The sequence below is a fragment of the Protopterus annectens genome, chromosome 7.part0, assembly GCF_019279795.1.
Source record: "Protopterus annectens isolate FY-2018-M chromosome 7.part0, PAN1.0, whole genome shotgun sequence".
Lineage (NCBI taxonomy): Eukaryota > Metazoa > Chordata > Ceratodontiformes > Protopteridae > Protopterus > Protopterus annectens.
The window spans coordinates 1,624,807,127-1,624,834,516 of NC_056739.1; the positions used below are offsets into that span (position 1 = coordinate 1,624,807,127).

The 27,390-nt window shown below is 35.3% G+C and overlaps 1 protein-coding gene across 5 annotated transcripts in view; it reads right to left on the reverse strand.

Moving 5' to 3' along the window:
* PRKCD (protein kinase C delta) overlaps nucleotides 1-27,390 on the reverse strand; it is a 2,080,121-nt gene that overhangs the window by 592,696 nt on the left and 1,460,035 nt on the right. For 3 of the 5 annotated variants that reach the window (XM_044078171.1, XM_044078173.1, XM_044078175.1), the window contains one exon: nucleotides 21,903-22,036. In XM_044078171.1, the coding sequence (XP_043934106.1) occupies nucleotides 21,903-22,036 (134 nt within the window). The remainder of the gene's footprint in view (nucleotides 1-21,902; nucleotides 22,037-27,390) is intronic. The other 2 variants (XM_044078172.1, XM_044078174.1) reach the window with 1 other exon arrangement.

Consider the following 27,390-nt stretch of genomic DNA (forward strand, 5'->3'; position numbering starts at 1 on the left):
TTGCTGTGTTGCGATATTTCAAGGTGGTAGATGTACAAGTCTATGACTAACATAACCTTCCCCTTTTGCGATTTCACTGTTGTGCATGTCTTTCCTAACTGTCCCGGGGGTACTTTGTCAGTATCCGCCATTGTATCTTCGGTGCATAGCATGGTAATGATCAGGTGAGGTGTACTTTTTAGCATTTCAGATCATCATTGGCGGTTGATTTAATTACGGATTAGCACCTGCTGTAATGTCAATTGTTGTGTATGGCAGTTACTACTCTGCTTGTATTGTTTCAGTGCTGGTTATTCAGGCAGTTGCAAACATGTTTTGTTTACTGTTGGGATTGTGCTTTGTCGGGCATTTCAACTTTCAGGTTTTTGCACTTTCGTTCTTCTGGTGTCAGTTATCTCGTTGTTGGTTTTTTGAGCTTTTGGCCTTCTCATGTAGACCTGCCTGGGGTAGTTGCCCATCTTGGCTGGGTATAATGGTCAGTGAGTTATGACAAGGCATGTGTAAAAGGCAAAATCAGGAGAATTTTATAAAATCTTGGACTGTTGAGAGGGATATGGTGTTGCAATGGGTCCAAGAGGGGTCTGATATATCTCGGACTGTTCATGCTAAAGACCTTTGGACAAAGTTGCGAGAAAAATTAGATGACACCAGGGAGAATTTTTAACTGTCACTTATGTTAATGGAGAAACAATTCAGCATCAAGATGCAACTTCTGAAAAATAAGAATATAACTCTAATGTCTGGCATTATTGACTGTAATCATCCATGACTTATGAGGGGCAAGAAAATCATGAGAGGCTACATTAGGGACATTCTGTAATATCAGGGACAGGCAACAGGTATGACAGTGAGCATGTGTAATCGTGTTTGAATGTGTGCATGTCTGTGTGAGAATACATGGGGGTGTGGGTGCCTATGTCAGTGCTACACATGGGCTGCTATAGGTGATTACCACAGGAACAGCTGATAAGCACTAGCAGTAACAGTGAAATTCAGAGACATGCATATTAGCAGATGAGGTCTTTCCTCAAATGCAACGATTTTCTGAATCCTGTCCAGAGCTCGCATAACATATGAGTTGTATATACACATCCAGCATATATAGATGATGCTTCCCATCACTCTGTTAGTTTCACTAAAAGACTAGTAGCTATACAGATGGATTCAGAGTTACTACTGATAAAACCTGTGGCTTAAAACCTTGATCTGTCTTCAGTGGGACAACAGATGCTTTCATTATGGTGGATTTCTCAAGAAAATTTCTATATAGTGATTGTAGAACAGAGATGTACCTTTAAGAAGCATTTCCAGATGTAGCACGTGCATATAAATAGTGAGCGCATGCAGGCAGCAGTGCCACTTTGACAGAACAGCCAGAGTGTTAACACGTATGAGTGTGGTAGTCAGTTTATAAGTTTAAGTTAAAAAGCCTCATTTCTGATGTGTTTGCGTGTAATAAAGCTGCTTGAACTGAACCTACAAATGTTTGTCTGCTTTATCCTGACCAGATGAGTAACAGTGATTATCACATTTTCCCTTCTACTGAAATATTTAACTGATTTTATTTCTAAACTACCTACTTCTACTTAATCCTTGTTTACCCTAGTAGATCAATGTGTGTATGAACCTTTAAGAAGCTTTCTAAGGGCTTGTACAAGTGCATAAATACTGAGCTAGTGTGAGCCTGACTGCCATTTTGTTGTAAGTTGTTGAGATGTAAGCATGTATGTATGTAAGGTCTGTCTGTTATCCAGTTTGTTTATATTTTATGATGTTGCTATCTATCCTGATAGGTTTCTATGTATTAAAGCATTTAAATGAAATACCTTGCCTGCTTGTCATCTATGTTAGAGAAGGACGAGTGTCATGGTGTCAGAAGTGGGATGTCTGGGGCGTGGCCAAGGATGAACACAGGATAGCAGCAGATTTCTTCAGCTCCACCAATTTCATTACACTGACAGGAATTAATTACTTAAAAAAATAATTTTTGAAGTAATTTTCTTTCTAAATATATTTGTTTTATATAGTTCTTGAACTATATCTAAAAAAGATAGGAAATTTTAACAATATTCCTGTCAGAAATCACATTGGAAATTTTCCTGTCAGTTTATCAGTCTGAAATGAGTTCCAGTAAGACAAATTCTCAGGACTCCAGCATCAAGAAAGAACTTCAGTCTCTGATAACTATAATCCAGCAACTTACTGCTAAGATGGATAAAATGGATACTAAAATTGATACCTTCATAGAAAAAACTACAAAACAAATAGACTTGTTACATATAGACCTGCAACAACAGAAGATCCAGATGACAGGCATAGAAGAAGCTGTGAATGACATGGAAAATAGAATCCAAGAAGAGGAAATCAACATTGAGTTTCTGCTGAAACAAAATACACACTTACAAACAAAGCTGGATGACTTGGAAAATAGATCTAGGTGCAATAACATTAGGATTTTTGGACTGCCAGAAAATATTGAAGGTAACACTATTACTTCTTTTTTAACAACATGGCTCCCTAAAACTTTAGACTTACCAGAAGCATTCTCTTTTGGTATCGAAAGAGCACATAGATCTATAGCTAATACTAACTCTAACAAAAACTATCCTAAAGCAGTTATAGTTAGATTTCTATCATCTTTTGATAAAGAGATGGTTCTTAAATCTGCTTGGGCTAAAGCTCCTGTTAAGTTTAATGAGACAACTGTGCATTTTGACAATGACTATTCTCCCTTGGCAATAGCTAAAAGAAAAGTTTTTCTGCCACTAATAAGGGAGCTTAAAAAAGCACAGTTTAAAACATACCTTCTGTTTCCTGCCAAGCTAAAAATCTTCCTTCCTGATGGTCCTAAAAGTTTTGATGACTTAGACTCTGCTTTACTGTTTATCAAAAAAAATAAGATTTTGGATAAAATAGAGGAAATGGAATGGGCTAGTCCTTCATTAAAGAGACTGGCAACTGAAACTTCGTGGAAGACTTCTAAGAGGAAGAAGAGACTAAAGAACAAATGATTTGTTCTATGTTTTTTTTTTCTTTTTTTTCTCCCATCATTTTACTTCATTATTAATCTTTTTAAATATAGTTCCCGCATTTCCAGAAAGCCACAAATGTTCTGAAAAAGATTTAATCAAAGTTATTCTCTGTGTGCAAAGAAATGTTTTGTTTCATAACCAGTCAAAATATCTGAGGAACTAATAACAAACTATTATTCAATTTGTTTCTCTTTCTGAAAAAGAGAAATAAGGTCAGTAATTAGATACATTTTTTTTTCTTTTTTTTTCTCCTTTCCTTTTCTTTGTTTAAACAATGAGATTCTATTTAGATTATGTAGTGGGTAAAGGGTGGGGGAGGGCAGGGAGAGAAGAGTAATGAAAATATGATAAATAGAATAATAACATTTATTCCTTGTAAAAAGTTTATATGTTCTTCAAATGCTACTCCTAATTATACTTTCTTGATTATACTGCTTATGCTTGTTTGTAAATAATATGTCATGCTTTAACTAATAATAATTAGAACTAAATAATAGTAAATAATGTGTTTTATTTTTAACTCTATTAATATAAACAGTAAGTAATATTCCATTGCATATATAGAAATGCTTTTGATCATATAGACACAGTAAATAATGAAATTTGCATAAAATTGACTTGGGACAGTGATATTGAGTTTTATTACCTATTAATAACTTTGGGCTTGATTTCACTTGCATAGAGGCTGTGGTAACCTGTGGGGTACATCGTGAAGGTTTTGTCATGTTTAGATGCATTAACACTGCTAAATGAATGTTTGTCACTAGTTTTTAACAAGTTTCCCGCCAAAATGTTAAGGGAGACAATATGGGATGTGGGCTACTTCATGAACAGTGTCCTCATGCTGTTTCAAAAGCTTCAACTCTCAGAATTCTCACAGAGAAGCTGAAAGCAGTTAACCTGACCTTTCACCCAAATATCACACTGACACATCACAGATTCAGGAAGAACACTCTACCAGGAAGTAGAACTGATGCAACTGTGACTATGTGAAGGAAAATGAACTCTTTGACATTTAAATGTGAGTTATTTTATATAATTACTTAAATATCTATGTTATAATTCATAAAATATGTCAATTATAATGATTTTAAATTATGCAGTTTCTTGTAGTAAGTAAATGTCTTATTTTAGAAGGCATAGAAAATGAAACTGTTTTTGAAAATCTACCTGACTGCAGCATACTAATCTGTGTTCAAAACTTATGTTCCAAACATATACATTACTATAACTCATTTAATTCATCCGATTGACAAGCATAAATAACTTTATAACTCTATTCTGGAAGAAATTGTCTTGTGATATAATGTTTTTTTTTTTTTTTTTTTTTTTTACAATAATGCAAGTGTTTCTGGGAATTTGCATAACTATGCAGTATGATTTATAACAACTTATATAAATGTAATATTTTATTCTATTGACAATAATGAGTATGAGTAAAATGCTCATATACAAGCAATTCAAGGTTTTTTTTTCTGGAAGCTGTTGACTACATTTAAAGCAGTAGTATAGACATACAAAATGCAGATTTTTTTTTTTTTTTTTACAATAATGCAAGTGTTTCTGAGAATTTGCATAACTATGCAGTATGATTTATAACAACTTCTATAAATGTAATATTTTATTCTATTGACAATAATGAGTACGAGTAAAATGCTCATATACAAGCAATTCAAGGTTTTTTTTCTGGAAGCTGTTAACTGCATTTACATGACACAAAATAGATGCATCTTAATATATGTAATGTCTGAACCATATTAGCCAAAGATTTTCATTTAAATGAATGTTAGAACTTATTTTTACATACTTTCTCTCTCTTTCTTTCACTCTCTCTCCCTCTTTCACGTCTTTTATTTCTCTCTCTCCTCTTGGTTCCTAATATCAAGTTTATTTGAATGCTATTTGAATACAAGTGTATTATATTACATAGATGTATATAGTAGTATGAATAGTTTTTAAAAAAGTTTATTTTAGTTTATATGATGCTGTTTTATCAAATGTGTAGTCTTGTCTTGCTAGATAATTGAATTGAAAGCTGTTAATTTAAGTTAAATATAACCAGTATTAAATTGATAAGGTGGTAGCTGAGGTACTGCTGCTTAGGGTAGGGGGTTAACTTGAGTGGTAAATACTACTCTAAGTTGGAGTTTTTTACTCCAGGCTGGATGCAAGGTTTAATCCTTACATTATTTTCACTTGTTCATTGTTATATGTATACAGTTTTGACATCCACAATATATTTTGTACACTCATTGTCACTACAAACAAAATTGAATCCTATACAAAATCCCATAAGAGATTCAATAAATACAGCTATATTTAAAGGTACACCTAAAGGAGGAGATGCAACATTACTTATGTTGTTATTTGTTATTTTGATCATAAGATTCTTAAGTTTTAAAAATGCCAAATGACATCTTTAAAAGGAATGTCTTTAAACATTAATGGATTGAATAATCCGTGTAAAAGGGCAAGCCTAATAAGATACATTAATTTACATAAGGCCAGCTTAGTCTTCCTGCAAGAAACACATCTCTTGAAAAAAGATATTGATAAACTAGCCACAAACAAATATACAGTATTGGTTAGTTCAGAGCACACTCAGAAAAAAAGAGGAGTGGCTATTTTATGGAATAAAAGTATGCCTATTCCTAAAACCATTAAGTCTTATCAGGATGACAAAGGAATGTTTTGTATGGTTACAATACAAATTAATGGGAAGACTTAACACTTTAATTAATGTATATTGGATACCTGGAATTGGTATTAATACAGTGAAACATCATCTTGATAAGATTATATCATTCTCTATAGGAGATATTATTTTAGCTGGTGACTTTAATTGTATACTACATGAAAGTGATACTACCACTATAGGAAAAAGAAGAATTACATCTAATGCAAAACATTTAAATGATTTTGCTAATTCTTATCATTTGAATGATATTAATAATCAGATAGATTCAAAATCATTACCATACACCTTTTTTCTAACAGATACAAAACTTATTCAAAAATAGATAGGGTCTTTATTTCTAACCAGATGGTAACAGATTTAATTAATTCCAAAATCATTTCATGTCCTATATCTGATCATAATTCAATTGTTTTTGAATTCATGATAAAAAATACTCATAATGTTCAGATCAAAAGGATACCAGCATACTTAACTCAACTAAAAGACTATAAAGAATATATACTTTCAGAAGTACAACATTTTCTAGACATAAATAATACTCCTGAAGTCTCCATTGTCTATGTTTGGGATGCCTTAAAATCATATCTATATGGACAAAGTATAAGATGGTATAATAATAAAAGGAAATCTTGGGATAAGGAATTGTTAGATATTCAAAGTAAATTAGACTCTTATAAACATAATAATAAAGAAAATATTATGGATAAGAAAGTCATTGAAGAAATAAACAAACTAAATGACAAATACAAAGAAATTTAACTCATAAAGTTAAAATAACTCTAGAGAAATACAAGTTTTTGTCTTACTCAATAAGCCCCAAATACTTACATAGACTTAAAAATAAAACAAAAAGGTTGAATAAACAAAACCATATCAAAGAAATCTTTTCTCTAAGGAAAATGAGAAATGTTTCTAGTTTACCAGAAATATTAGATGAATTTAGAAATCACTTTCACAATATTAACAATAATAACATTAACATGGAACCTAAACATAAAATAAAAGAGTTTATAACCACAAACATGAATAAAAAGCTTAATAAACAACAGACTAAACTATTGGACAAAAGTATTTCATATACAGAGGTTATTACACAAATAAATAAGCTTAAACCAAACAAAGCACCGGGTAATGATGGTATTATACCAGAGATATATAAAATCCTTTCTAAAAGTACATATTCATTAATACATAAGGTTTTTATTTTGGCCCAAACTGAGTTAATAACCCCCCCATCTTGGCAATATACATTTATTTCGCCAATTTTAAAACCTAATAAAGATCCAACTAGATGTACTTCATATCGGCCCATCTCATTACTTAATGTTGATTATAAAATGTTCATGAGTATTTTTGCTGATAGATTGAAGACAATCATTCCCGGCATTATAGATATAGATCAGGCAGGCTTCATTGTAAATAGAAATACTTTTGATAATATAAGAACTTTAACATTAATTGATTTTGCAAATAGGAAAAAGAAAGATTTTACACTTATTAGTCTTGATATAAGTTCAGCATTTGATTCAGTAAGTTGGGACTATCTGTTTACCTTACTGAAGTGCACAAACTTCTCAGATGCATTTGTAAATCTAATTGAGCATTTATATAAAGGAACGTTGGCTTATATTAAGGTAGGAACATATGTTTCACAAAAAATACCCATTCTTAAATGTACAAAACAAGGATGTCCACTTTCTCCACTATTATTCACTTTAGTAATGGAGCCTTGGGCTAATTTGATCAGAAACAGTACTGACATAGAGGGTTTTGAAATAGATGAAAATACAACATCCAAAATTCAACTTTTGCAGATGATGTTCTAATTACATCAGCAGGATCTAATTCTTCTATGCAGTCTCTATTTGATAAAATGATGAATTTTAAAAGTATTTCTGGTTTAATATTCAATGAAGAAAAAAACTAAAATACTACCTATATATACACGAAAAAATATTCTCATTAGTAATTTTACTAAATATGTACCCAATTCAGGTCAGATAACTTATTTAGGTATAATACTATCTAAAGATATTAAATCTATTATATATAATAATTATAATACCTGTTTTCATAATATACAAAATCTTTTTAATACCTGGAATAATATGTTTTTACTATGGAGGAGAGACTTACAATTATTAAAATGATAATATTCCCCAAGATTTTATACTTAATACAATCAATAATACTTCCACCTACAAAAATAATTATCAAGAAACTGAATACACTAATGTTAAATTTCCTATGGGCACCTAATAGACCTAGGATTGCATTAAAGAAACATACTAATAGCTGGTCTCAAGGGGTATTTCTTTTCCAGACTTTAATTTATATACTATTTCTTCTATTGTAAAAGTTATTACTTTATTAATAGATCAGTCATATGTCGCAAAATGGAAAGATTATTGGGAGCTAATTAGTATGCACTTCATGAAAATCTCCTTAACACATAAAATATGATTGTAAATAACTCCATGTTATGGTTACTAAAGGAATTTTGTACTTCACCTATTACACCTAAACATATGGTTTGTTACCCATTAAATATTATTAGCTATCGTAACTTTATATTCATGCACCCTAAGTATAGGGAATGGAATTTTATTATATTCCCTATAATGTATACTCAGGGTATGCTTTTGTTATCTACTTCTGAAGGAACTCATTTAGCTATAGATAATGATCTAAAGTACTGGTATCAGTTGATATCTGATAATAAAGTTAAAAATCTAGATTTCTTAAAACAAGAATTTAATCCAAGAGAAACTTGCTGGTTAGAGGTTCAGACCTTTAGACAACATCTCATTGATAGAATAGATCTAATGTCTATAACAGTTAAAGAATCTATTCCAACACTGATTGATTACTTGATATTAAATTTACAACATAAAGTTTCTGATAAAGGTAAACTTTCATACATACATAAAATTATCAGACAAGAAACTTTTTACAGTGTAGATACATACTGGAATTATTTCACTTCTATTAATGGGGACCCACCAAATCAACAAGATAAACAATATATATTGGAATCTGCCTATAGAACTACGTCTTCCAATGTCTGGAGACTTTATACATGGAAATTTTTACATAGATCTTTTTACACACCTTTGATGATGAGTAAAATAAATAATAAAGATAATCTATGTAAGAGATGTAATGTAGAAATTAATGCTGACTGGGCTCATATGTTTTATGACTGTATAAAATTGAAAGAATACTGGAAATCAGTTAATGAATTTTTGCAGGCTCTTTTTACAGATAATTTCATTATTTCTAAATCTCTTATATTATTCAACACACCTGTACCTCAAAGTGTTAAAAAGGTTAAGCTTCCCTTGTTATGGTCTATTTTAGCAGTGGCTAGGAAAATAATAACCAGAAATTGGATTTCAGATACACCTCCTTCGTTCAATGAATTTAAAAATGTTATGAATATAGTGTGCCATATGGAAATAAACACAATTAGGTCAAGAACAACTAGAAAAACATCTTATTATATTGTATGGGATAATTTACAAAATTTGTTAAAAAAATCCTAATTTCAATAGCATGGTATTTTAGTTTAATTAATTGATCTGACTGTAGTGGATGTCTTTGTAAATACTTTAGTTGTTTTGTTGAATGTTATAATCATATCTATTTTTAATTACTTGTATAAAATTGTTATGATATTTCTCTTGTATGTTAAAACAATAAACCTGTTTAAAAAAAAAAAAAAAGAAGTGGGATGTCTAAAAGGACATGGTGTCAGAAGTGGCATGTCCACAACAACTTGAAGTCAGGATGGAATCTATATTCTTCAGTTTGAGTTTGAGAGGAGCTTGGTTTTAACTGGAGGAGTATAGTGAAGTGAATCGTCCTTATGTTTCACAAAACAGGCCAGAAACAAATTTCAGATGTTAAACTTGCTCAGCACTACTTCTTATTCACAAAATATAAAACGAGGCATACAGAACCAATATGTCTGTTTACTGATAAAATATTCAAATTACTACAGAAAATGTTTGAAATAAATTCCGAATTGCATAAAACAAATAAAATAAGAGGAAACTACCACATGTTCACTAAGCACATATTTTTCTTATTTGTTAAAGATATGTGAGTTATCAGAGGTGTATAAAGTGTTTGCATGTTTGTTTAGAATACAGCCATTTCAGAGCATAATTCGCAAAGTGCAGTATTTTGAAGAGTTTATTGTGGATCTAAATGTTATTACAAGTTCAGAGAACAGTTTGTTCATAAATAATTACAAGGGCCATATTTTCTGTGTGTTTTTTGTATACTTTGTAGGTATGGCAGATAGATTTCGAAAACCCAGTGTACTTGTGCTTGAAAGTAATACTGCTGAGAAATGGAGAGTGTTTGAGCAAGAGTGCGACATTTTCATAACAGGCTGTATTTTCTGATAAAGATGACCGTACAAATGCATTTATTCTACTTAATTTAGCTGGGTCAGAAGACATTGAAAGGGAACACACATTTGTATATGCACCTGCTATCTATACAGGAGAAGGGGAAAACTGTCATATTGTTGTACCGGCTGAGTCAAGGGAGGACCCTGAGTGCTTAAAATGCAAATTTAGAGAAATGTGTAACCCCCAGACAAATTTACAATGGAAAGGCACTTACCTTACACAAGAGATCAAAAGCCTGGTGAAACTTTTGCAGCACATATAACTGACTTGAGAAACAAGGCTAAAATATGCAGATTTGGTGATTTAATGGATGAGTTGATAAAAGACAGACTTGACACAAATATGCTTACCAATGAGAATAGCTCTAGAAGGCACCGTAATAAAGCTCATGTTGACAGTATGCAGCACCATGGTTAAAAGAATCAGGCCCACACACATGGCAGCAACTGTAAGCCCAGCAGCACTCACTGGTAAACCCCAGAACTTTCCAGCAAATTCCAGAGTTCACACAGTTTCAGTGAAGCATAAGTGAGAGGCAGCAAACTCAAAGCATGACCCCAACCTACTTTCATTGCAACTGTCGTAATTGTGGTGGAAATCATGAATCTAAAAGGTAGAAATGTTTAGATTTTGGTCAGCAATGCCACAAATGCAATAAATGGAATAAATTTAAAAGGTTTTGTAAATCAAGACGCACACATTCTTTTATTAAAAGGGAACATTTTAAGAAATGAGTTGATCAATTAGAGAGCTGCAACCCTACTCTTTATGTTGATGGTGTGTCCGTGCTTCACAAAACAGTTAATGCAGTAGACTTAAGGGCAAAGAATGAAGTATTTTGCACTGTTTGGATAAATGGAAAGCCCATAGAGCTCAAAGATGACACGGGTTCCAAGTGCAATGTTATGTCAGCAGAAACATTTTCTAGAGTGCATCATGGTGAAAGGCTTGATTTGGCAAGGTGTGCGAAGCTTGCTGCTTATGGAGGTGAGGAAATTCAGACTGATGGCTCAGTAGTGTTTTCATGTTACTCTGCTGGAAGATGTTATGACTTACTATTTTATGTGGTCAAGAGGCACTTCCAGTCATTATTAGGGTTCAGAAACAGTCTGAAAATTGGACTGCTTTAATTTAATAAGGAAGTCCACCATGTTAGCTTAAAAGACCGCTACTCTAATTTCACCCAGTACATTTTTTCTACCTATGCTGATCTTTTCGAAGACTCATTAGGGAAGCTTCCAGTTGTGTACTCCATGAAGTTAAACCCAGAGATCAGTCCAGTTATCAGGTTAGCTTGAAAAGTTCCAATAGCCATGCAGGACAGAGTCAAGGCCGAGCTAGATAAAATGGTGCAACAAGGTGTGATTTGTCCAGGTGCACCACTCCAATTGACTGGGTATCTTCCATGGTGGTAGCTCATAAGAAAAGCTCAGATGACATCAGAATATGTACTGACCCATGAGATTTGAACAAAGCACTAAAAAGACCTCATCATCCAAAGCACACAGTCAAATAAGTTGCAGCCTTGATGTCAAATGCCACTGTTTTTTCTGTCTTAGATGCAGAGAGTTAATTTTGGCAAATTCAGTTTGACAAAAAATCTTCATTGCTCACTACTTTCAGTACTCTGTTTAGCAGGTACAGATTTTTGAGAATGCCATTTGTGATAAATTCTGCAAGTGAAGACTTTCAACGTGCAATGGAGCAGCTTTTTTTCTGGGTATCCTTGTACTATTATAGCAGATGACATACTAGAAGGAGGTAATGGTGAAGTGCAGTACAACAGAAACCTCAGAAAAGTTATTCTGCAAGTGAAGTCTTTCAATGTGCAATGGAGCAACTTTTTTCTGGGTATCCTTGTACTATTATAGTAGATGACATACTAGAAGGAGGTAATGGTGAAGTGCAGTACGACAGAAACCTCAGAAAAGTTCTGGAAATAGCACATCATGTGAATCTTAAGCTTAATCCACAGAAATGCAAATTCAGGCTACAAGAAGTTACTTATGTTGGTCATTTAATTCAGGCCTATGATCATAGGTGCCAGAAGCTGTTAAAAACTGGGGGGGGGGGGGGCAGAGGGTGCCAGGGGCACTTAGTGAACTAAAAAGGGTAATTTTTTATAACTATTTGCTACCACAACATAGGTTCACTTGGAAGACATTTTAAGTTTAGCCAATTCCCTTTTGGTGCTTGAATTAACATTTTCTGATTGGTCTTAGCTATCCCCATGGCTGATAATTGTATATTAGCCCTAGTGAGAACAACTGTGATCATACCATAGATAATTTGAGGGGGGCCATGTAAGGGATGCAGCATTTAGGAACTGCCTCTATTCATTAGTGGCATGAGGGGAAATACTGGAGTACATTTTTTATTATCCATCCTTAGATCCAAGTTGCATTTGAATATGGATGGATGAGCTTTGCTTTATTTTTAAGGATATTCTGTTCCAGAACAGCGGTAGCATCTGTGATATATATATATATCCATCTCTCCACAACATTCAGTTTAGATACCTGGACTGAGTATTTCTGATGCCATTTGACTTGCTGATGTTCAGTACATCCATCTGTATTATGTCGGAGGATGCTTTGTATGCCAGACATGTCACCTCTAAGCACTCTGTAGGATACTGAGTATAGTAATAAATCTTTGAGGAGGTCCATGCAAGACCTATTGTTTAGGACTTGTATCATTTTAGTAAGGTATCTCTGAAGGCATTCCAATTGTTACATGGGGCTGGACAGATACATGCCAAAGTGGGCATTATACAAAATGATTAACATAATGAGAGCTTTGTAAAGGGGGGCAACAACATATCTAGATCTAATCACAATCAATTTGTTTATAAGCTGTGCAATATAGAAAGGCTTTCTTATGACTCTGGGCACATGTTGGTCAAAAGTTAGGTCACTGTACACACAAGTTCCCAAATGCCAAACAATTAGCTCAGTTCTCAAAGGGCATTGTCATGATTTTGACATCAGTTATTATTTGGGGCAAACCTTCCTGCGTGATGGTTACGTCATTTGGGGATTCAATAACTTCTCCTAGCTTGCAGTCATTTCAAATTTAGCTGGCCAAAGCTCTTTGGTATTTTCTTTTACTTTTGAGATGTATATGCCAAACAGAAAAAGTCTCAGCACCGAACCCTGGGGGAATCCATTGGTGACTGGTCTCTTCCCCTGTTTTGATCTCCTGCATCCTGTGAGCTAAGTTGGCAATGCAGCTGGTGATGCAAGTGTTTGCTCCTACATTATTCATCTTTTGTACTACACCTGAGTAGGTGATTGTGTCAAAAGGCTTGGCCAGGTCAAGGTAATGTGGTGTGAACTGTTTTACATTCATCCATTGCTTTGGTAACAAGAGTAAAGCTTAAACTTTGCCCATGATTTTGAGCCTTTCACACTTTCCTCTGGGCTGTTTTCAAACACATTTTTAGGGCTATGCATACATGTATGCATTCCTTGGTTCACCTTCCTGATTGTATTTAATTATATTCCTTATATAATACAGCACACTTGTTAGACTTAAGTTAGAGCACATTTTATATTTATTGTTTAAACATTTTTACAGTAGGCAATGAAACAAAATGCATTAACCAATAATGACAAAATTGCCCTAGTCAGAACATTTCCATCATAAAGGTCTACTTCCATACACAACTGCATTTTAAAGTTATTGTTTGAACATTTTTCCAGTAGGCAATGAAGCAAAATGCATGCACCAATAATGACAAAACTGCCCTATTCAGAACATTTCCATGATAACAGTCTACCTCTACACACAATATATAAATACAGAATCACAGTAGTGTAAGCCATAGGCATGTTGCACAGATTCTTGAACTTATTTTCAATGGGGGGGGGGGGGGGAGGCAAAAGGCCAAAAACCAGGGACACATTTTAAACATTACTTGTATAATTTTGGAAAGTTGCTTGCATAAAATGTTGTGTTACGACCATGCATTTCACTGCCAAATCTTGAACCCAGAACCCTGTGTAGTACAGTCAGAGCAACATACCACTAAGCTAAACCAGCAGTTTCTTGAAAGACAGGAAAACAAACTTAAATGGCTATCATATCATTTAGTGAATTCAGTTCTCACTTCTTACCATAGCTCTCAACTTCTTGGCACAAAAATACAGAACAAAGCCAATAATGGGGAAATACAGCCCCAAAATAGGGCACATTTCAAATACTGATTTTATAACCTTAGAAAATTGCTAGAATAAAAGGTTTTGTTTTACCACTCCTGAAAACCAGAGGAACAGAACAAAAATGTGAGGCATAAATTCACAAGTGATAGTGGCTAGGGACTTTAGGCTCTTTTTACCTGTACCCAAGGTACAGGGTTTGAGCCTGAGTACCTCTAGCCACCAGATGTATCCTGTTGAGGGCACACACACACACACACACACACACACACACACACACACACACACACACACACACACACACACAGACACACACACAGACACACACACAGACACACACACCATGGATAACTGCAGCTTATTTCTGTAGACCTCTGTGGTCATGGAGGATGGCAAAGGATAACTGCAGCTTATTTCTGTAGACCTCTGTGGTTATGGAGGATGGCAAGGGCTGGTTTCACAAATATTTTGTCGCCAGTTGCCATGACCATAAAGGAAATTCCATTAGCATATTATGTTAATAGTAAAGTAGCTATTGGTGTAAGGTTGACTGTTTCACTGTATTAAGGGTTCTCCAAATCTGGTTGTTGCAGAATGCTTTTCTGTAGCACAGCACAACTCCAGATGTGACATTACATCCCATGGGTTTTTTTTCCATCTTACCAGAAGTGTCATTCTAGGGGAATTTTTTTGATGCTGACCAACCTATCACCATTCCTTGAGGGGGGGTTAGGCACTGTGCTGTGTAATTTGCAACATGTTGTCAACAGTTGTAGTCTTCATCTCCATTCCCTACACCATAGTGCAATTCACCAGAAAGCTGTTTGTGAAGTGCAGCGTACACTGCGGATCCCCATTTGCATACCAACTATGTAAATGGACTTCTCCAGGTATTAAGTATTATATGTCCGTACACCATCACATTTTGAGAGGTCAGGGGGAATTGTATGCATTGCATATTGCATGGTATGTGGGTTTTACTGTGTAGCAGCCTTTTGCAACTGCATGTATGTTTTATGAATAACTCCCAAAATCTACCCTTTTAATATTTCAGTAGTGACATACTAAACGATTACAAGTTGTCAAGTCGGGGTTTCTTTTCAGGATTAGACATTCTCAGGCAAGGTATCTTATTACTGTTAGCTGTTTCCTGCAGCAGATAAATACTATAAATGAAACAGCATAAAGTAGCTTTCCCTTTAATAATTTAAGAATGATGGCTCAAGAAATGTTGGCTTACTTTATTCAACTCTGCTGAAAAAGTCAAATCCAAGGCAAAAAAAAAAAGTGAAGAAAGAGAAAGAAAATATTCACATCAGTCACTTGGCTGACTGAGTTACAATAAACTATATGCAAAACTTTAATATTACTATGTGCCGCTTTGCACCCGAGTCATAAACAGATTTATTCACAATAAAAGCATTTTGTAGTAATTTAACTTTCAGCAATGATTTGAAATGTAAAATATTTTCTTGGCACCTTTCCAGTCACACTTTACAAGCAAACAAGCTTCCTCATGGGGCAGAATTCAATCCTGCTTACACTGAATCATGTAAAGTAGAGTGAAATTGCCGATCCCACCATTCCTTCCTTCTTCCATCCTTTTGCTTCTCTAGCAGCACTAAAATAGTAATGGGTCAATGAGCGCCACAGTTTTAAAAGCATCCCTGTTAAAATAGTAATGTTTGCAGTGGAAACAGTTCTAAAAACTGCTTTCCATTTTACAATACCCATGTTATAATAGTTTAGATGCCACTGTTACCACATGAAACACACAGGTGATTGGAGGGCACAACAACATAACTGTTCAGGAAAACAGGAGTGTAATATACATACTCAGAGAAAATAACGTAAAAAAAGCTCTAAATAATATATCATAACCAGTACTTTGAAATTACTAATATAGCCATCACTTGATAATTGTTATTTATAACACTACATAGAATGTTCTTAACTTATATATTTTACTTTAAATTGTGCACATATGCCACACTACTGTTGAATTAGACATTTTTCTGTTATACTACTGCTTAACTTCACTTTTTTTTCTCCTGTCTCCCTTCTAAAAATCAGAAATATACAATCTACTTTCAAATAATCACAAACATTGCATTATTCAAACGCACACACACGTGCGTACATACATACACACACACACACACACACACACAGACAGACACACACACACACAGACAGACACACAAAATATTTTTTCAGGGTCAAAGTTCCACTGCATCCACCACACCCCTGGTCTTCTAACCCCACTTAAATTGGTTCGCACATTTAAAAAAGACATAACATATTTCATCAATGTTTTTGAAAGAAAGCAAATCACCTGAACACACCCTCATCTCTAACTACAGTAACTCTGCAATCATACAACACTGGAAAAAGGACTAACTTCTTATCCCTGCTTAACTGCAGTCTCACTGTTCAGGTTTCAGATAACAATGGTCTGATGAAATGAAAAATCAGTTCACTGCTTCTACATCCTGTAAAGTCAACTACTTGAATGAACACACACACACACACACACACACACACACACACACACACACACACACACACACACACACACACACACACACACACACACACACACACACGCTTACTCACTCTGAAAAGCTTCTCTGTGGTATGTCTCTCAGTAACAACCAGTCTATCCTCAGTCTTCCAAGCAGCTAAATAAAACTGTCCATTTCTAGACTCCATCCTCAGGATAAGCAGCAGCAGCTAAATAAAACTGCATCCTCAGTCCTCACAGCAGCAGCTAAATAAAACCATCCATTTCTGTTCCCGCTCGCAAAAGCATTTGAAACCTGGAAATATGTGTGTCACGCGATGACGTCAGCATAAGAAGCAATAATTCGGGACAGCTGGATGATCTGCAAAAGTGGGGGGACTCCCCTCCCCCCTCGCTCTATGGTTCCGGCGCCCATGCCTACGACCAGACCCTTCAAAGCAAACAACCATTCTCGAGATACCAGCTCCAGACAATGTTCATGCCCTGCAATGTTTTCTTGGCATGGTTAACTATCTAGGCAAGTTCATTCCAGATTTCAGCCAACTTTCAGCACCACTTAGAGAGCTGACACATAAAGATGTATCATGGTCTTGGTTAGAGCAACACCAGAGAGCATTTGATGTCCTGAAACAAAGAATTGTTAGTCCACCAACACTCAGATACTATGATGTTCACAAACCAGTTACACTTTCCTGTGATGCTTCAAAATTTGCTCTTGGTGCAGTCATTATACAAGAGGATCAACCTGTTGTCTATGCATTGAGAACTCTTACCCAAACTGAGATACACCATGCCCAGATCAAGAAAGAGCTTTTGGTGATTGTGTCTGCGTGTTCGAAGTTCCATGATTATGTTTATGGTAGACCTATCTGGATTGAAACAGACCACCAACCTCTAGTCACTATCTTGAGAAAGCCAGACTGCAATGTTTGATGCTGAGACTGCAAAAGTATAACTTCAGTCTTGTCTACAAAAAAGGCAAACTTCTTTATCTTGCTGATACATTGTCCCGATCACTCAGAAACAGCATGAGAATGAAAACCTTGATTTTGAAGTCATGGAAGTGAGAAATATTTTTTCTACACGACTTGATGAGCTAAGAGATCACACAGCCACAGATCGTTTTACAAAGGCTCAACCACTTTATCAATCAAGGATGGCCGTCATATTAATCTAGTTTACCTCAAGAAGTGCAACCTTATTTTCCATACAGAGATGAGATTTTGTCTGATAATGGTATCATTATGAAAGGTCCTAAAATAATTGTTTCAAAGTCCTTGCAACCAGAGTACATTACTATCTTGCATCGTGGTCACACAGGAACTGACTCTACCAAAAGAAGGGTGAGAGGATTAGTATTTTGGCCTTCTATTTCACAAGATATTGAGAGTGCACTTTCATATTGTTCCATGTGTAATAGTACAAAGCCACATCAATAGAAGGAACCACTTCAGTTAAACCAGATTCCAGAACTACCTTGATCGACAGTATCCACTGACATTTTTGAGTGGAATTGTCAACACTATTTGGTGTTGGTAGACTCATTCCAATTGGTTCGAGATTGACCTACTACCTAACCTAGCATCCAGTACTGTCATTACTAAGATGAAGCATCATTTTGCAGTACATAGTAGTCTGCAGAAAGTCATTTCTGACAATGGCACACAGTTTACAAGCCAGCAAGTACCCACAATCAAATGGTTTGGCAGAACGTGCAGTTCAATGTGCAAAACAGTTACTAGAGAAGACAAAATGAGGTAATAGTGATGTTTTCCTGAATTTCTTGAATTTCAGAAATGTTCCTCATGATAAACATCTTTGTTCACCTCCTCAGAGACTTCTGTCAAATCAAACCAGAACCACATGACCAAACAGTAGTCAGGTTGCTGAAAGCTAATATGCTGAAGAAACGCCTAACCCAGAAGTCCTACTATGATAAAACCAGAAAACCGCTCAATCCATTACAAGAAGGAGAAGTGGTAAGGATGCAAACGTCCAAAGCTTATGATTGGATTGGTGTCATGAAGAGTATTTGCCCAAAGCAGAGATCATACCTTGTGGAATCACAAGGAGCAGACTTTAGGTGGAATCAGAAGCATTTACTACCAGTGTCCGAGCCTATGCTACAGCACATAGCCAGTGAGAGAGACTCCATTTCAGAGTAAGTTGTCTGGTGTTCCAATTCCAGAGGAAGTTCCAGAGAGTGTTTCCATTCCTGTGGCGAATCCAGAAATTCCTGATAAGAGTTGTTCATAGAAGACTGTCCCTGTTGCTAAATTTGGTCCAGATTGTTATGTCATGAGATATGGTCGTATATCTAAACCCTGTAACAATTGCAAGGCAACTTGGACATGAACATTGTGTTTTGTTTCTAATGTCTATTATAATACATGTCTAACTCTAATATTGTTTTTACGAAGGGCAATCTTTTTGACAGGGAGGATGTAGATCAGTGTGTGTGCATGTACCTTTAAGAACTATTCAAGGGCTTGCACAAGTGTATAAATACTAACCACGTGTGATCCTGACTGCCATTTTGTAGTAAGTAGTTGAGATGTAAGTATGTAAGGTCTGTCTGTTAGCCAGTTCGTTTGCATTTTATAATGCCGCTATCCATCATCCTGATATGTTTCTATGTATTAAAGCATCTAAACAAAATACCCCACCTACTTGTCATCGATGTTAGAGAAGGACGAGCGACAACCGTCATCATACCACTACTTAAAATTTCCACCTAAATGTCAGTTTTTGTATTTCTGTCTGCTACATCCTTATACAAATGCACAGGCAATCTCTTATTTTCTCCTCTTCCTATAGTCACATACTGTATGATAAAATGTTAGCATTAATCATTTGTTACACCTAATTATGTATGCAAAAATGTATGCAACCAAGACAAAAATATTATATACAATGTGGAAAATGAAAATATACTTTATATTGCCTATGTATGCGGATATTAGAGCTTTTCTGCCTGGGTCTTTTCTGAAAAAGGGTATCAATCCCAGTCAGTCTTGCCTGGTCAACAGAGACAGATAGATAAATAAATAATACTTTTTGCAACTTTATGAATCTAATATTCTGCATGGTTATTATTCTCCTTAAGGATCTGCATCCAAAATCCAACTCTCCAATTATTTCTTGAACTCCCTCTCACCCACCCACTTCATCATTATCCCTTTCCACTTTGAATTATAACATTCTACATGTGTTATGTATATGGGCCGTAACTGCATAGCTCCAAAATATCACTTCAAATCAGGTAATCTAAAGCTACCTTTTCCTTTTGGGAGAACTGACTTATTTCACTTAACTATTGCCCCTTCCCCTCCCAGATAAATTCCTTCAATTCTTTTTAAATTAGTGTCCACAAATTCTCCTCTGTTTGATTAAAATATGCCAGACCTGTATTAAAACTAAAGGTACTATAATACATTTCACTGCTTGTACCTTATTATCTATATCCATAAGCAAAAGCTTCTAGTTTCTCAGTTTTTGTATTATCTTTTTAGTGTCTTCCCACATATCATCAGATCCCATAACAGAAGTCTTTTTAATTCATACTCCTAAATACTTCATCTTATCATGTCCACATAAATATTGATACTGCTGACCCAATTCATGTGTGGGTACATAACTTGTGGCTGCTGCCTTTGTTTTATCAGCATTAATTTTATATCGCAAAGGGACTTGAAACTGTCTCAAAATGTTCCACAATACCAATATGTCCCTTTCTGGACTTATCAAGTACAAAATAATATCATCTGCAAATAAAGCCAACTTTTCTTGATTACCTTAGCAATTCTATCACTGAATTTTTGAGTCCCTCATTTCTTTCCTGATGACTTTAAATATAAAGCAAATAAAGGGGAAATGGGACATCTCTGTCTGGTTCCCCTGTTCAAACAACTTACTGTAGAGGGACCCTCCTACTTTAATTCTTGCCTATGTTCCTTCATATTTTCTCCTAATTAACCTTATTATTGTATCAGGGAATGCAAATGTTTCCAATTGCCCTACTCAAAAACCAACTTACTCTGTTGAATGCTTTTCTCTGCATCAAGACCCACCAACAGCAGTTATATTTTCTTATACTCTGCTTCCCACCAGATCAGTTTCATTACTAATGCTGTTTGCCTCCCTTCCACAAAACCACATTGATCCATATATATCAATCTTCATTTTAAATCAAAATTAAAGATTTTTCACTGTGATGCAAGCAATAAAATTGCAAGGATGCAGAATATATTTAAGAACATATTACATTTACAAAGTGCACTATTATCCACCAAGACAACTGAAGCTTTACTGGGTTGTTCTAATTCACGATCAGAATTTATGCTCATCTTCAAATCAAACAGAAATTCAAGTCAGTGACACATGATAAAAAAAATGCTGTAGTGGTTATTATTGTTGTCAGTCTTTCCTCTTCATCTATTTTTTATACAACAGAAAAGTAAATCCATGGGTTAAAAACAGAATGCCTTGGTAAGAGAAAAATTAACATCATTCTTTGTAACTCTTATGGGCACTATTTTCCTGTAATTTCAAACCCATACCTCCATTACAGATCTTTTTGTATCGCCTCCTATACCATTAGCAGAATTAAAAAGAGGGGAGATGAGAACTGATGAGTTTACGGCCACAAACTTTAGAAATTAGAGGATTTATTTTTGACTGTTTCAACTCTGCATTCCAATATTGACCATGCAATGTCTGCTATGTTGACACTTTATGTTGAGTGTCCACTTTGGTTTGAACCCAGTCACCTCAACCAGACTCCCTAATTTGTGCGACTGCAACATCCAACTTTGCCACTGGTGGTACTTGAATGGAGAGATTCAATCAACTCCCTCCATCTAGGATGGGCAAGCTAGTGTGCTAACATCTCTCCCAGGCCTGCTTTCCTCAGTAGCTGGACTTGTCAGTCAATAATAGAACAAAGCAGAGCAAAAACCTTTGTACCGGACAGCTGGCCTAACGTTAAGGTTTTTAACATAATCTCAAGATATGTATTTATTTTTCAGCAATAAGTTTCTAGTAACAATTAATATACTTTACATTTACCTTTCCAAAGCTTCCTTTTCCCAGCACCTTACTGAATACAAAGTGATCCAGATTTACTTTGCTGTGACTTATTTGTGTAGGTTGTTTTGGAGTTGTTCCCTCCCAAAGTCTGCCATACTGGTGTCCATCATCTGCTAAAGAAAGCAAGAAAGGTAAATGTCATTGAACAGGTAAAAGAGGATTCTGTAATACTATGTAGATAACATTAGATGAGGAGGGTTGCATACATATAAATGACTAACAGCTTTTATTTTAACAACTTTGCACAGATATTTTTATAATGTTGTGATAAACTGTTAAAGCAACACCAAGTTTAGCACCCCAGTGTACTCTATGGACTAGAATGGCATTTTCGAAAAAGGACTTGTTTCTTTTGCTTTCTCTGTATTTAAAAGTAGAAATCATATCTACTGATTTCTGTGATAGAGCATGTAAGTAATCATTATATAGTACAGTTGCGGAAGTACTTAACATAACAGTGGACTGAGAGTGCTGCAGGAGGCAACACATCTTGACTTCTTTGTTCATCTTTGCATTTGTTCTTCAGACATTTGCCCAAAATCTATATCCCAAAGCATGAGATGGTACGCCCTCCTAAAAACATAACTCTGTGTCCACCTGGTAATACACAGACTGACAACTCTTTATGCTCTCACTCTCTCTCTTATCAGAATGAGTTCCTGAAGCACAAAGGGTAGCAGATGTCTGAATGACAATCAGTAATAATTAAGTGACTATCAAAAGGAGTGTGTGTGTGTTACTGGGGTTTGTTCACATGTGCAGGAAACAAAAAGACAATTTAGTCTATAAGATTTGGGAGAATCAAGAATAAGGCAAGGAGAGACAAGGATGACCAGCCAAATGCTGGATGGACTGTGTAAGAGATAACCTTCAACAGTCAGGCATGACTCACAAAGAAGTCAGAAGGTGTGGCTATGAATCAAGATGTGGGAACAGAAGACACTATACCCTGACCACATTTAGAAACTGGGAAAAGGGGATAGTGATTATGATGATGATGATGATGATAACTGTGGATTAGTGGTGTTGTTATCCACATGAGACTTTCTCTATATGATTTACCATTATGGCGTGCATCTCACAAAACTCTATAATCTTACTGTGAAAATTCCACTTCTAGCAGAAACATATGTTCAGCTGAATTCTCAAAATACATACATAACTAAATAAAAAAATAAATAAATAAAATAAAAAGAAAAATCCTCATTTTGAACCAAAGTATTTGGAGAACAGGATTTTGGAGCTGATGCCTTGCAAAGCCAGTCATGATCCCAAAATACTGTCTAATTTACAATACTTCGATGAAGTGTGGACTAAAGCAATTATCACCACCTCACACACTTTCTGAGTTGGTATATTCTAAAAATAGACAGTTGAGAATGGTATCAGTTTGATATGGAGACATTAAAAAGGAAATTGCAGATTACTACTATGAGAATACTGACTTACTGAACATTAAACTTTACAAACAGGACATAAATAACTGATCCAATTTCCTTGCTGAGTTTATTCAAGTGATATAATACTCAAGTGTTAATGAACATCCAAGGTAGAGATCAATTTACATGATGGTCCTAAAAGTTAGGAGATGAATTGTAACATAATGTGAAGGCTAACACCACCTACTATGAAGGTTCATCTTCAGAGATTCCTTATGCAAATGAAAAAAAAAATGCTTACACATCAAGCCTTGTAACTGAAAGAGTATACAGGCTATATGAAAAGGAAAGAAAAACTGTATGAGGTTCTTACCACAATATCCGAGAAAGAAAGGCATGACTATGCAATAATCATTCAAAGCAACCCTCGCAAGTACAGTCGGTGCACAAGCCCAAAAACATGGACGAAAATTCAAAACAGAAGGCCAGCACCAAAAGAGTAAAGAACATATATTTATTGTGGCTACACCAAAAAACACCACACAATTAGACCGGTTTCGGCAAACCTGCCTTCTTCAGTTATTAACAAACAAACCATATGGACATAAATAAATACCTTAATCAATTAAACAATTAAAGAATTTAAAGCAACAGCACCATGAGGCTAGAAACCCAAGAGTATATTATAAATGATCATTAAGGCCAGGGTTAAACAAACCACTGAGCCTAAATATCCAAGTTTTGTTCTTTTTTGTTGAATAGGGCATGCCACCCTAATTTCTTGGACTTATCCCCCTGGATTTTATCAATGACCATAAAATTAAATCTGACTGTGGTGTGGATCAATGTGTGTTTATATAAGGCACTGGATGTCTGCTTGTTCCAAACATCGCTAAAATGTTCGGACATGCGTATACGTAGCGGCCTTGATGTCTGTCCCACATAAAAGGAAGAGCACGAACATGTGGCTAAATATACCAGCCAATCGGTACCACAATTGGCATAAAATTGGATGTCATAAACTTTACTAGTATTCCTACTGGAAAATTGTTTGGATTTTAACATGTACTTGCAAAAAGAGCAGTGACCACAGGGGAAGGACCCAATCAATTTGTCTCCAACCAAAGTGAGTTGGCATTCCAAATGTCCAGTAGACACCTCCTGTTTGTAATGATTAAAGTAAGACCGTAAAGTGCACCACCTACGATAAGAGAAAGAGCATGTGGGGGTCAGAATTTTGCACAGATCCTCATTAGCAAGAAGAATATTCCAATTGTTATTAATAATGTCCCTGATAACACTGATGTTTCTGCCATAGGTGGTTACAAACCTGATGACATTGTTCTTGGTTTGCGACTTATCCTGATAATCCACGAGTTTCCTCCCATCTTGGTTAGTTGCCCAAGTGCTGGCAGATACAATGTGCCTGTTTTGATACCCCCAAGCCCGAAATCTGCATATAAAGTCCCTCTTGTGGACTTCATAACTATCCTCCATGGAGCAAATATGCTTAATACATAAAAATTGTGATTTTGGTATATTTTTAATAATATGATGTGGATGAAGGCTGGTGGCTAATAATAAATTATTATACTGTGGATGTTTATGAAGGACCTGTGAACTTAAAGTGTTGTCAGTATTCCTGCTGATCGTAACATCCAAAAAATGATCTGTTGTAAATTACTGTTAACAATGAATTCAATGCCCCATTTGTTATCACTGAGGTATTGAATACATTCTGATTGATATGTATAGTCCGACTGCCATATCATCCAGCAATCATCTAGATATCTTCTCCAGATAGCTATTTCCTCCAGGAAGATATGTGAGCTATCATAAATCAATTGGTCCTCAAGGAATCCCATAAACAAGCCGGCATATACACCTGCCAATAACACTGACCTTGAAAAAAGAAAACATTTTTCGTGAGGACATGTTCAGCCAAACATATAAGCAGGGTACTGAATCCTGGAGAATACAAATCCGCTTTTTCCAACCAATAATTCAATGTCTCCAGACCTGTCCAATGTGGTATATTAGTGTATAAAGTGGAGACATCCTATGTACATAAGAAAATCCAAATGCAGAACAGCACGCCAACAGAGACCGGAACCAGCGTTATCGAAAAATAAAGTTTAAGTCCAAACACCATCAAACGCTGTTTCCTATGGCAGTAGAAGTAAAGGTTAAAAGTCCAATGTGTAGTTTAAACAAGTTCCAAAGCACCAACAGTCCTGTACACCGATAAAAACTTTTATTTGACGTTCAACATAAGTAAGCGCTTTCGCCCAAAGGCTTCTTCAGACTTATACATACTGCAGAACTATCAGGTCATTTAAATAACCCTCCTCAAACCATAATTGGTTAAACAGCCCCCACATGGTTTTATACTCTTGTTTAAAGCGCTACTAATCCAATATTGTACAACTAAAACCTCAAAATTAAGATAGAATACAAGTGACACAAAAATAAATATATAAAACACCATAAATAAACCTTATATTAAGGTCACGTATAACATTATTAAAAACTGCAATCATTAAATATGCATGTCTATAAGACTAATACAGAAATACATAATAAACATGAACCTATCAGTTAAAAACCTCATGTATACACATCTTTATCTACATAAAAAATGTATTTGTATACATGTTCTTATAAAATTCAAAATATGTCAAATTAATAGATGTCTCAGGACAGTCCTAGTGCAAGGGAAACTAACTATACTTTACTTGGGTCTATATATTCTCCTACTCTTCAGAAAGAGTTTCATCTGGACCTTATCATTTAGGCCCGGTAGTTCATCTGCCCTCCATCTGATTATCCATCTGGATTCACACTCCAATGTCTTATTTATCAAATCACCCCCTCTAAAACCTTGTACTAATGCCTGTATAACACAAAATTTAAAGGTGTGATTATGCCCTGCCTCTTTACAGTGTTTGGCTAGGGCATTAAATTCTGAACCCAGCCTGATATGATAGTTGTGTTCCCTAATACGTTCTTTTAATGTTCGATTGGTTTTCCCAATGTAGAACGCTGGGCATGAATTACAACTGGCCAAATAGATAACGTTTCTACTGTCACAACTAGTATTGGTGTTAAAATTAAACTTGCGTCCAGTATTTGGATGTATGAAGTCTATATCTGGGTTTATATAGGCGCATTGATTACATTTCCCACAGGCTACAGTATTTATGTTTTGTCTAAGTGTATTACTCCTATGACCTACATATTTAGGCCTGCATAACAAACTCTTCAGATTAGGTCGATTTTTATATATTACCTTAGGTACCGGTCCAACAACCTTACTCACCTCCCTATCTGATAATAAAATATCCCAATGCTTAGTCATTAATCCTTGTACTTTTAGACCTACTTTACTAAAGAACATAGTAGCTCTAGTTTCATTCATGAAAGATGGTGTCATTACTTCAAAATGATCAGGTTGTTCTGAAAAATAAGGCCTCGCTCTAGTAGTTCTTAAACTATTCACTTCAGTAATTACATTGTCAGTCTTCTGTTCATCGTAACCCCTCTCAATGAATCTCTTTTTAAGCTCCTCCACTTCATTCCTATAATAATTATCAATAGGATTGAGTCTGGACACTCTCATAAATTGTCCTTTTAACACATTGTTAAAAACGTGTTGGGGGTGCATACTTTGCCTATGAAGTAATGTATTCCTATGACACCCCTTCCTATGGATAGAAGTGTTGAGTAGGCCATTATTCAATCTATATACTTCAACATCCAGATAAGAAATCCTGCTCCTAGAGAAGTTCAAAGTGAACTTCAAGAAGTCAGTTGAAGTATCCATATAGTCTACAAAAGTTCTTAACGAATCTTCATCCCCTAGCCAAATGAAGAAGAGGTCATCCACAAACATACGGTACATGCCCACAAACTCCTTAAAAGTAACGCTCTCATATATAAACTTATCTTCCCATGCTGCCATGACAAGGTTGGCGTAGCTATTCGCACAAGATGTGCCCATAGCTACGCCATCCTTCTGGAGGTACATATCATCTCCAAAAACAAACACATTATTTGCAAGAATGGTTTCTAGGTATAAGGCAACCAAG